A 13,017-nucleotide genomic window follows, 5' to 3' on the forward strand; every position below is an offset into this window, starting at 1 on the left:
TCTGTGGTGCACACTCTCACCTGTGCAGACTAAGTTCCTAATTTCGGCAGAGTCCCGGAACCAAGATGGCGCTCCCTGCTCCTGAGGCAGAGGGCTCCCGTGCAGGGCGAACCACTGTCCTCTGGCTGGGAGGGTGCTGGATGTCTGCGGCCCCAAAAGGGTGCTGCCTCAGCGGCTCTGTGGCTCCCGCCTGTCCCGAAGCTTTCTGCCTCTGTGGTGCACACTCTCACCTGTGCAGACTAAGTTCCTAAGTTCTGCTGAGTCCCGGAACCAAGATGGCACTCCCTGCTCCTGAGGCAGAGGGCTCCTGTCCAACTAATAAATCTTAATCATAAGGTGAAAATAGCAAAATCATACTTCTTTTCATAAAATGTTACACACAATCTTCTATAAGGACAGCCATCGTATGTGGAGAAACAAAAATGTGATCAGTCTCCTGCTTTTCCAGGAATATCAGGCCATGTCATCTTAGAGTGAGCTGGTCATCTTCCTCTCCATCATCTTTAGCATTCAGTTTCCTTTTCTCTCCCTGAAGGCCATCTACTTCTTCCTCCCCTTCCCCTTCATCAGTACAATCACCCTACCCCTGAATTTCTTCTCTCATGAAGTCTTAGGCCTACGTCTCCCATTTCTGAACCTCCTTCACGTTCCTCTTCCTCCTCTTCATAGACTTCAGGTGGACCAGCTTCATCTCTTCCACCTTCCTCTTTATCCTCCCCGAATCTGGAGCTTCACAATCTTCCTGACAGAATCCACCTCCTTATGCAATTTGCCGTAGCAATTCCAAAATACTTTATAATCTTCCAAGTTTGTGACCTCAGCTAAGCAAGTCAAAACTTCTATTTTTAAAGATTTTGCAAAGCTTCTACTGTACTGGGGTCTTTGATTTAAAAAAAAATCGACTCAGATTGAGGTAGGTAAGATTTAGATATTTCTCTTCAGGACTTCCAAGACTCCGGAGATTATTTTGTCACTATGTTCCAACTCTCTAAGTTGAATTAAGCTGGGAAGCAAAGCTAATGAACTAAATTCTACTTTGACCAACTGTGAAACTCAAGTTCTTTTAAAAGTGTCATTCAGACCTTCAATTTCCTCATTTACACACAAGCCATTACCAAGAACTGTCTGTCACCTCCATTCTTCAACTCTGTCCTCATTCTATGTTTTGGCTACAGTGCTCCTCCTTCCCCATCTCCTGCCCTTCCCACTACCTCCAACCCTAAAAAGTGTGTAGACTTAGAAATGAATGTAAATCAATGCAAATACAAATGCCAACTAGCACCCAAGGTAGGGAGGAGAAAGAAAAGAATAGCAAATGGAGTCCAGTGAGTTGAGATTCTGCTAAGAATTGAACTTGAACCCTCAAAAATTTCAGCCAGTGCTCTTAATGCCTGAGCCATCTCTCCAGCCCGATGGACGAGTTTTGATGCTCAGTGACACAGGGGCACTCAGAGTGTTTTCATTTGTGCCAACATTTGTTCCATTGATGTTTCTCATTATTGTACAGCTTTTGACCTAGCATAGTTATAAATATACCTATATACAATTTCATCTTAAAACTAGATTATATTTTAATGTTTTACATAAAGAAATTTTGGGTTCAAAATGAAAATAGATACAAAAATATTATCAAGCCTACAAGTGTGGTGGCACATACCTTCACACAGCAATTAGGAGGTAAAGACAGGGTGATCTCTGTGAGTTCAAGACCAACCTAGTCTACAACAGAGTTCCAGGCCAGCCACAGCTAGTGAGATTCTGTATCAATAAACAAACAAACAAAATCACACGTAAATTGAAGCTCTCATATTTTATTAGAGTAAATACAAAGTAGTCTAACCTCTGGCAAATAATTTATTATAAAGTTAAATATACATTTACATATGACTCAGAAATGCTATTTGTACAGAAATAAACACTCATATGTATAAAACTACATATGCTTACAGCTCTGTAATAGTCAAAATTGGAAGTACTTAAAGTCTTTTAATGGATAAAAGCAGGCAACAGAATGCTACTCAGCCTTTAAAAGGAACAAAATACTGATACAAAAAGAACTTGGATGCATATCAAGGATACTACACTGAGTGAAAGAAACCAGTCTCAGGAGGTTATATGCTATATAATTCCATGTATATAACATTCCCAAGTTATATACATGGAATTATATAGCATATAATATATCCCAAGACACAAGTGTAGTCATGGAAAATAGCACCCAGCTATAGAATGGGGGAACTACCACAAGGAGATTAACTCAAAAAGATTTTTTAAAAGATGATATGACTATGTCTAGACTGTGAGATGTGTGTGTTCTAATATATATATCAGAGATGTATACCAAAAATCAAGAAACCAAACCAATTTTTAATGATCTAAAAATAAAAATATTTAAAACAATTGTTGTTTGCATCATATATATATATATATATATATATATATATATATATATATATATATATATATATATATATATATATATATACACACACACACACACACACAGGCTCTTTATAATTGCATATTAGATTAAAACCCAGGGAGTTAGGCACTATCAATGGTACAAAGTAGATCAAATAAACTTATATCTATAAGTAAGAAAATATCAATCATTCATTAGCCCCATAAACTTTCGTAACCTAATGTATACAAGTGTTTTATAAACACCCTTAAATGTTTCCTGGAGGTACACGGTATTTTATAATGTATCCTAAACACAACCTAAATGCAACATTCAGATCAGGGCAATGATAAATGCCACACGTTCAAATCAGCTAAGTCAAAAAAAAAAAAAATAACTGTCTCCACATAGGTTTCCAATTCTGGTTGTATTTGTTCTGACCTCTAGATAGAAAAAGGGAGGCCAGCCTGTCTATGAAATGGATCAGACCATCAGCTGCTTCCAGATGGCTTCTGCATCAAGCTGATCAGTCTCTGCAGAAGTGCCAGTGATGGTATAAACCTGCATGCTGTGGATTTCTTTCACATCTTATAGAACATTGGTCCCACTGTAGCTATAATATCTGCATAGGGAACATTCTGGCTCAGCTCAATAGCACAATGTTTTTTCAGGATGAGAAGAGTATAAAATTTGGCAGCTGCCTGTTTTCGGTCATTATTTCTGCATAGCTTTTTCAGACTAAAGGACTGCATTCCCATTTTGTTGAATTCCTGGGAAAATAATTAGAAAAGAGAAAAGAGAAGAGGAATAAAATCATTAGATGCACAGCAGTCTGTGGATGTGTTATGAACAACAAATAGTGCAATTTTTGATAAGTAATTAAGATATCCTTAAAAAGAGAAACAGAATAAGCTTAAAACAACCAACCAACCAACAAACAAAACAAACAACAACAAAACAAGTCATCAACCTAGATGTCCCATGACAGAAGAAGGATAAAGAAAATGTGGTTCACTTACACAATGGAATACTACTCAGCTATTAAGATTGAGAACATCCTGAGTTCTGCAGGTAAATGGATGGAACTAGAAAATATCATCCTGAGTGAGGTAACCCAGACCCAAAAGGACATGCATGGTATGTACTCACTAATAAGTGGATATTAGCAACGCCCCCCCCCCTTAAAAAAAAGTACAGAATATCCAAGGTATAATACACAGAACTCAAAAAGCTCAACAAGCTTAAGTGCCCAAGTGAGGCTGCCTCAGTCTCACTTGGGAGAGAGAAGAAAGCAACCACAACGGGAGAGGGAGGGAGAGACCTGGGAGGGAAAGTGAACAGGGAAGGGGAGGGAGTAGAGGGGGAGAGGGGAACCTGATCTGGCATTGGGTGAGGGAAAAGGACTGAAGCCCTGAGGGCCAGCAGAAAGAATGGAAATAGGCAACTTAAGGAAATAGGAGGTTGGAGGGACTCCCCTCCTCCCCCAGAATGCACCAGAGTCCTGGGAGGTCAGAGACACCCAGGACTCAAAGGACTTTAGATGAAATGGCCCACAATAGGGAGAGGGAACTTACAGAGCCCCCCCCCCCCCCGCAGGAAGACAGGACATCAAGGGAAGGATGGGGTTCCCGTCTCACAATCACATCTCTGACCCATAACTGGCATGACTCTGTCTGTTTTGCCAACCTGGGAAGAAGGAACATTCAGGAACTGCTTTATCAGATTGACTTGGGGGCAGTCTGTGGGGCTTTTTTTTTTTTTTTTTATTAGTGAATGATATGGGAGGGTCCAGTCCATTGTGGGCACAGTGATCATTAGATATTTAAGTAAAATCTCTAACATTAAAGAGCAAATAATAATAATAATAATATATTGAAAAGATCCATTATAGAAAGAGAATACAAAGGCCAAAGAAAGCAGTCAAATTTGAAGCTAAAGTTTTTCACTGTGAACACAAAGTGATTAGGATGACAGTGAACAAAGCTTATGAGTGGTTGCTTGGGGAAGGGAGTGGGTCTTACACCATGGGAAGGATGAGGCGAGAGAATAAAGTGGTGCAAGGACATCAGGGCAGTTTCAAGTAAGTTCATTATTCTTAGTGTGGCGATAGTTCTTCATATGTGAAAACAGTTCCAAGTGCATTTAATACAGTAAACCAAGTATAGTGAATGATACGTTAATATGTATAGTTTGTTACTTATCAACCATGCCTCAATAAAGGTCTTTACAAGTTGAATAAAGATTAGGATTATATGAACCAAAATAGTCAATAACTTTAAAAACTAAACCAAAACAATAATAAAACTCTCAGAAAACATGAAGCAAATTCTATTAAAAACTGAGCCACAAAGTATCTAAAGATACAAAGTATCCTTAGTAAAAATACAAGGAAAACTATAGAGATGTGTTTATACAAAGGAATGAATAAAGAAGAGCCATTATCTGATGTATAAATTCTCCAAGAAGAGGAAATAGATAACCAACAAGAAGGAAATTAAAAGTATTTTATGTGTCTGGGTGTCATTCCTGCATGTAGGCTGTGCACAGTGTGTGTCTGGTGCCTTTGGAGAACAGAAGAGGGTGTTAGATCCCCTGGAACTGGAGTTACAGATACTTGTAGGCTACCATGTGGATGCTGGGAATCAAATGTGGGACCTCTGGAAGAGCAAGTGCTATTAATCACTGAGCTATCTCTCCAGCACCAGAAAGTCCAAAAATTTACAAGTCCTAGAATATGGAAATAGGGATTAAATATACTCAGTACAGGATAACACAATAAACTTAAAACAAAACAAAACAAAAACCCCTCAGAGCACACCATGAAATTTCAGAGCATTGGAGGGGGCGGGGATGATCTAAGAGCTTCTAAAGAGAAAGTAAAGGTCACCAAGGTGATCATGAAACAATACAGTACCTGACTTCAATAACAACACAAGAATCCCAGATGTGTCCTAAAACTTTATCAGGAAAGTATTTTATATGTAGACAACCAATCAAACTCAAGTTAAAAATAAACAAATTTCCAGGCATTGTTTGCAAAGCTGCTGTCTGCTATACACCATTCATCTTGATAAGTGATGAGGACAGTAATGACAGGAAAGATTTCATGTAAAAGATCAAAGCACAGACAGAGAAATTAAAAACAAACAAGGAACTTCCCATGTCCCAAGACAAAAGCTGTGGAGGCAACAGAGTAACTACTGTGAATTAGATCAAGAGTATAATGAGATGCAAGAGGGCTATCTCTGAGGGGAAGGTGGGAACTGATGGGTCAGTGAGTTTTATTACATTGCCAAAGGATTTGGGAAAATATTTATAGATAGTTACATAGACATCAAGGAAATAAGCTGATGTAATAACGGGCTAGAGAACTCAGTGGTTAGGAGAACTGGCTGTCCTTGCTGAGGACCAGGTTCATTCTCATGGAGTGTCACAACCATCTGTAACTCGAGTTTCAGGTGATCCATGTCTCCTTCTGGCCTTTGCAAGCACTGCATGCACACAATGCCCAGACATACATGCAGGAAAAACACCCACACATATGAAGAAAAATAATAATTTAAAAAGAGAGGTAACAAACCAAATAACACAACCATAAAATGTAGATGAAAACAACTGTAATCACACCGTGAAGCCTCAGTAAAAACTGATTTTTTACATAATCTTTGAAACAGAAGCTGATAGTCATCCTTTAATAACCTTCTTCTTCTATATTTAATCCTAGGAATATTACTCAAAACCATTTCATGCCAGTAGACTTTTGTTGTCCTCAACAAAACATACAAAATGTTTTGTTTCTATAAATATCTAGATGTTCAAATTAATATATTATTTATTTTTATAATAAAAATAAAGGGCTAGGGAATGGCTCAGTGGACCAAGTGCTTGCTGTGCAAATGTAAGGCCCAGAGTTCAGCTCTGCTGCACCACACAGCAATGCTGGATGGGTCTGGTGGCCGGCAACCCCAACACTCAGGAGTCTGAGGTCAGGGACCTCCAGGGCAAGCTCAGTGACCAGCTGGAATAGCAAACTCTGAGTTCAGTGAGAGGCTTTGCCTCAGGAAATAAAGTGGGGAGTGACCGAGGAAGCTACTTGATACCAACTTCTGCCTCCAATACACAAGTACCTGCACATACATGTATCCCATACTAGAATGTGCATATACATGTGTATATACAGTACACCTGCATATACACAGTTAATAAAATAAAATGCCATCTTACCCGTAACACATTTAATGTTTGAAATAATCTTTGATTCCATTTTTCTGTCTCAGTATTTTGTTTGCTGCCTGATGACTCCTGTTTAAATCATCAATAAATAGTTCATTTAAGCAAATTTTATTGAATGTTCACTATGCACCAGGCATTGCATTAGCTACTACAGAAACACAATGGTTACACAGTTCTACCAAACAGTATATGGGCTGATGAAGAGAATGACACAAACACAGGACAACTGTTAACAGTTTACTCCAGATTAAAGCATTCCAATGTGCAGGAAAGCCAAGGAACCACACACACATACTCCTGTACATACCCCAATAAAACTCACTGGTTCACCAAGCTAGGCTTCGGTGATATCCGTACTTTGGCCTAATGTGGGTTCCCTGTCTGGGGTGAGCAGATAAGTGTGTTGTGGCTCCTCAACAAAAATTCTGTCACACAACAAAAAACCTGTGCAACTTTGTACCTCTCCTCCATGCACGTCTTCTGATAAGGATCTCCAAAGTAACAGACTGTGCAGCCTTACTGGTGATGCAGCCCAGAGCTTGTACCTTTATGTACTTTGTAAAGTTAGCAAAATCAGCCACTCTTGGCTAGGATTTTCAGTCTGGCCAATCAGAACTCCCGTGATAGGAGTAAATAAAAAAATTATAGAACATTTGTTGTCGCAAGGCCCCGTTCTGAACTTAACTGATGACATAAACATCCTTAAAAATGGTTTAGGAGACTTTTCAGATTTGGAGATGCTTTGTCTATATATGCGGCTCACTCGATGCCTGCCCTGCCATCTGACTAGATTTACTCTTCTGTCTCTTAAAGCTGGATCACTTCAAAAGATAGCTCAGTATTAAAAACTTAAGTTGGAACCCTTTAAAAAAGAATTTAGTTTAGTCTCTTACAAACTTCACCTTTTGAGTGGAGAATGGGATCTTGGCTCAGGGGAGGTATTGATCTGTCTGATAAAAACAACAATAACAAGGGAAACAGAGCAAGCTGTGGATGAGAAGCGGCCTAGTTCTGACATACTTCATCAATTTTCCTAGGCTAGGTTGGACTGTGATATGCAATAGCAAACAAAACAAGGAAACAGATTATGAGAATATATATATATATAAACAGTAGTTAAAAGTTCTTCCTACCCTTGAAGAGGACCTGGTTAGGTTGCCCATCAGGTAAGTGACAAGACAACTATCTGTAAGCCCAGGCCTCTTCTGGCCTCTTTAGTCACCTGTATGTATAGGTGCCCATAAACTTACAGAGGCATACATGCCTGCACATAAATAAATTTTTAAAAATCTAAGAAGTTAATACTAGGACTTAACAGGTGATTTGATAGCATTTACTAAACAACTTTTGAAAATTTTCTTTAAGCTAAAAATGGCTTCAGTATGCTGGGATAAAATTCTAAGAAGTAACTCGAGGGCTGGAGAGATGACACTAGCTGCTCTTGCAGAAAGCTTGGGTTCAATCCCCAGCACCCACAGGTGGCTCACAGCCACCAATAATTGCAGTTTTGGGTGACCAACACTCTCTTCTGGCCCCCTAGAATATTAGGAATATATGTGGTGTACCTTCATACTGGACAAATACTCTTGCATATAAAATTTTTTTAAATGTTAAAAGAAGTTTTTATATGTATATATTTTTTTAAAAAGAAAAAAAAGAAAGAAAGAGCCAGATGGTGGTGGTGCATGCCTTTAATCCCAGCACTCAGGAAGCAGAGACAGGTGGATTTCTGAGTTTGAGGCCAGCCTGGTCTACAAAGTGAGTTCCAGGACAGCCAGGGCTACACAGAAAAACCCTGTCTCGAAAAACCAAAAAGAAAGAAAGAAAGAAAGAAAGAAAGAAAGAAAGAAAGAAAGAAAGAAAGAAAGAAGAAAGAAGAAAGAAAGAAAGAAAGAGAGAGAGAGAGAGAGAGAAAGAGAGAAAGAAAGGAAGAGAGAAAGAAAGGAAGGAAGAAGGTAGTAGTAATACACAGGGGAGTGAGTCAAATTTTTGTATTTGCTCTCAAAATGTGGCCCTTTGAGTAGACGATTTTCATTTTCTGATTTTATTTTTTCATATCTTAATATATAAATATATTTTAAATATTATTTTATAACTTAACACCAGAGATGAATAACTTGTGTAATTTGAACAACTATTAAAAAAGAAAAATATTACAGATATCATTATTATGTTATGGATATTATAGATATTATAGATAGAGATCATTGTAATAATAATACTCTTTGACAATGTTTGAAAGAAAAGGAATTAGCGGTCAAATTTCTATATGTATCAACTGCTGCCACAATAGTATTTCTTTCTTTCTTTTTAAAAAATATTTCCCTTAATTTTATTGCTTATTCACTTTACATCGTGATCACAGCCACTTCCCTCCTCTCCTTCAGTCCCACCCTCACACCCCCATCTTCCTACTACTCCTTCCCCTCTGAGAAGGGAACCCCCCCCATGGATACTAAGTTGCCCTGGAACAAAATTATGTTAAATCTAAAAATAATTAATTAAATATGACAAGTCACCCAAAGATGACAAATACATTTACCAATTCAGCTGGACAATTTTCTTGGGCCAAGGACGCATTCATTGAAGATAATCCCTCAACAGCTGGAGAAATCATTCCAAGAATATCCTGCTAAAGAAAATTCAGAAATTACAGGTAATTATGCTAGTGGTTATAAAACTAACAGCTCAATTTGATTAAATGATTTATTAACAAATGACATTTCTCAAACTAATCCAATGTACTACTTATATTTTCAAACTTACTTTTCTGAGAAGCCTAAGATAATCAGTTTCTAATTTAAATATTCCTTTTCTATATTACCCACGAATGAAGAACCCTGTACACAACTTCTGCGTTTCTTCTCTCCATTGTGAGCCTCTCCTGATGGGCTCCTAAGGTCACTTCCCTCTGAAGCACTTGGTTTAGTGGTTACTCAGGACAGACAGCACCAGGCTTCTGTGGCATGAAAGAAACCAGAATGGGCAAGTAGAGGGTGTGAGGATGAGGGCTGGGGACACCCATAGCCATACCCAGGGCTGTGACAGGGCTCTGCCACTAGAGTGGTCACTGAAACATATAGAGACAGACAAAGAGGGTATCCTCCAGGAGAGCCAAAACAAGGGAAGGAGAATGAGAGAAGGCCAGAAATGTTCTGGTCTCCACATCTCCTCCTCTTTCCACTGCTCTAAGGCTCTGGCCCCTTTCCACCCTTAACCCATCACTAGGCTCCATTCCCCAGCTGCTGTCTCTGATCTCGAGTAAGTCAGAAATATTTCCTAATATACTTTCCTCACTTTTTCCAGCTTTAAATACTTTAGTGACTAGGAGGCATTGCTCTTTATTCTTTTTTTTGGGGGGGGGGGAGGAAAGGGTTTATTCAGCTTATACTTTCATACTGCTTGCTGTTCATCACAAGGAAGTCAGGACTGGAACTCAAGCAGGTCAAGAAGCAGGAGCTGATGCAGAGGCCATGGAGGGATGTTTCTTTACTGGCTTGCTTACCCTGGCTTGCTCAGACTGTTCTCTTGTAGAACCCAAGACTAGCACTGCAGAGAAATGTTCCCACCCACAATTGAGAAAATAAATGTCTTACAGCTGGATCTCTTTATTCTTTAGCATATACTTTGTAGAGCCTTATCATGCTCTCTTTTCAATATCTATGAATATTCTATATTTTAAATAATGCCAAATTTATAGTCACTGTACACAAAAATTGTTTTATGAGATTTTAAAATGATTGATCGGAATCAACATTTTTCTGTCCCTTCAAACTCACTGTGTATGCTCCAATACTTTACTCTATGTCCTATTTCTTCACCATTTTGAAAACAAGGTAAGATTAGAACTGAAGATTAGAGTGTAGACTAGTGCAGAGGAGTAAGAGTCAAAAGAACTGGTCCAGCACATAGAGAAAAATCTATTTTGCACATAAATAGTTGATAAATTCAATGATACTTTTCTTTCCCAAATCACAAATTAAACAAGTTTTCCTAATAAGAAGTTCAGTAGCTGCATTCTAGGAAATGCTGAAGCCCCCAAAAGGCAGATTGCACGGTAATTCACTGTATAGGCATCCAATATATTATCAGGTGCACCATCCCTGACCTCAAGCTGTATTACAGAGCGATTGTGATTAAAAACGGTATGGTATTGGTACAGAGACAGGCAGGAGAATGCTATTCTTAGAGGAAAAAGGTATGAAACAGTATACAAGGATCTGGCTAGAGTTCTAAGGGACCATGAAACTCATGAAATGCAGGGCTTAGAGAGGTTCTCTATATAAAACCAGATTCAAGCAAATCACTCATCTATTATGTCACATAAAATATTTCAGCATGAAATTATGAATAATCAAAAAATGATTCTGCCTGGTTAACTTACCTCAGAGTTAGTATTCATGTTGATGTTCTCCTGAAAGCTACCTACAGATTCATCAGTCACATCCTTCCAGTCTTCGGGTTGACCTAACTCACTGTGGGAACTTGGCTCTCCCATCACTGAGGGTTCTTCATTATAAAGAAGTAAAGATAATGTTACCAAAGTGCATTTCAAACTTGAAGTGGCATATAGCTATTCAAAAAGAAAACCTCTGACCAGTCGCTTGGAATCCAAGAATCTCAGTAAGGAGTGCATGACTTTCTTATACTGCCCTGAGTCTCATATAATTTCTACCTTTCCCCCCTTCTGCTTCTGTATCATTCCCACTCCCTGTCATCTTCTGCCCATCTGAACTCATGCACTTCATATATTCACTCACAAGACGACTGGACTAGTATAAGCTCATCATGGTGTACTTATTCTGTACATTTTAATGTCTTCAGAAATTGTCACTGGGAAGAGGAAGCTTATTCATCACGTAAGTTTTATTACTTTATAACTAACACAACAATGAGTGATTATTAACATTTTATGAACTTTATTTTAGCCGGACAGTGATACCTGTCTCAGAGTAGTCGTATTATTTAAGCACTGACCTTGTCACTATATATTTCAGGTTATTTTAAAATGAAACATTCTGCTACACACAGAGACTTTATTTTTTAAGAATTTATGACTACTGTGCTAAGAGAAAGAAAAATGATGTATTTCATCTTCTTTATATGTGTGGAGAGGATACTGGGGGTTAAACTTAGGGCCTCACACATTCTAGGCAAGTACTCTACACTGAGTTATACCACAAGCCCCTTTAATGTGTTTTAGTTTGAAACAGACTCAGGCAGGCTCTAAACTTGCTCTGTAACCCAGGCTAGCCTTGAAGTTGCAGTCCTTCTACCCTAGTAGGTAGGATTTCAGGACTGTGATATCAGCAATTATCTCAGTAAACTCCTGAGACAGAAATTAATGTGGAAAGCAGAAAACTGCTATGCTAAGGTAATATTTTAACTTAAGCTATTCCTCTATAGATAGAGATCTCTGAAAATATAGATTTGAACCCAGCTTTCATTCTGAAACATTAAACTCAATTTTTGTTTATGCAACCTTCCGCTGGACAGTAACAGAACCAGGAAGTCTCACCTACAATCTGCTGGTTTTCCACTTCTTTCCTTACTGACTCCTTTAGTGTCAATTTTGCAAGTTTATAGTCATAGGACAGGAAGCATTTTGTAAACAACTGTAACAACACATTTATACTGTCAGTTTTATATGTAGTAAAGCAATTTAATAAAGCATAAGCCCATATGCTAAATAAGTAAAGGCTATTCATACACATTTGTTTTTCAAGCTGGGCATAGTGGCACATGCCTTTAATCCCAGTACTCAGGGGGCAGAGGTAGGCACACCTCTGTAAATCTGAGGCCAGCCTGGTCTATATGGTGAGTTCCAGGATAGCCAGAGCTATATAATAAGACTCTGTCTCTGGAAAAAAGAAAAGAAAAGTAAAAGCCATTCATGTACATTTTTTATTCAAATTAAGTTTTAAAATAAAGTTTTTTCCCACATGTCTAATTATGTTGTAAATGAAGAAAAATTATTTATAAACAAATATCACATTCATGCAAAAGATGGAAGCAATTACCATTTTCAATTCATCATTAATCAAATCCTGGGTAGCAGTTGACAGAAGCATATCCACTCCTCCCCGCTTCTTCCACATCATCAATCTTTGTGTGGGGGGTGCAAGGTCCAGAACCATGAGAGTGTCCATAAAGGAAGTAAGCTGCCTATGCATAGCCTTGCTGCTTATTTCCTTGACTGGATCTACCAGCAATCTCCTCTTTTTCCTTCTCCTTCTATCAGCAATATCTAGAGAGAAACAGGCATAAATGGACTTAGAATGTGTTGTAAAACTATATTCTTGGCTAATAAATATCTTTTTTTTTGTTGTTTTTTGTTTTTTGTTTTTCGAGACAGGGTTTCTCTGTGTAGCCCTGGCTGTCCT

At 38.4% G+C, this 13,017-nt stretch overlaps 1 protein-coding gene and 1 pseudogene across 1 annotated transcript in view; both read right to left on the reverse strand.

Moving 5' to 3' along the window:
• Nucleotides 1-463: 463 nt before the first annotated feature.
• On the reverse strand, nt 464-2,968 carry LOC110307298 (annotated as a pseudogene).
• Nucleotides 2,808-13,017, reverse strand: part of Rad21l1 (RAD21 cohesin complex component like 1) — a 25,884-nt gene continuing 15,674 nt past the window's right edge. The window contains exons 9-14 of the mRNA XM_021156125.1: nt 12,655-12,881; nt 12,153-12,249; nt 11,019-11,143; nt 9,177-9,266; nt 6,626-6,703; nt 2,808-3,171 (exon numbers count right to left, since the gene is read on the reverse strand). Of these exons, the coding sequence (XP_021011784.1) occupies nt 2,983-3,171; nt 6,626-6,703; nt 9,177-9,266; nt 11,019-11,143; nt 12,153-12,249; nt 12,655-12,881 (806 nt within the window). The 3' untranslated portion in view covers nt 2,808-2,982. The remainder of the gene's footprint in view (nt 3,172-6,625; nt 6,704-9,176; nt 9,267-11,018; nt 11,144-12,152; nt 12,250-12,654; nt 12,882-13,017) is intronic.

The sequence above is a fragment of the Mus caroli genome, chromosome 2 (assembly GCF_900094665.2).
Source record: "Mus caroli chromosome 2, CAROLI_EIJ_v1.1, whole genome shotgun sequence".
Lineage (NCBI taxonomy): Eukaryota > Metazoa > Chordata > Mammalia > Rodentia > Muridae > Mus > Mus caroli.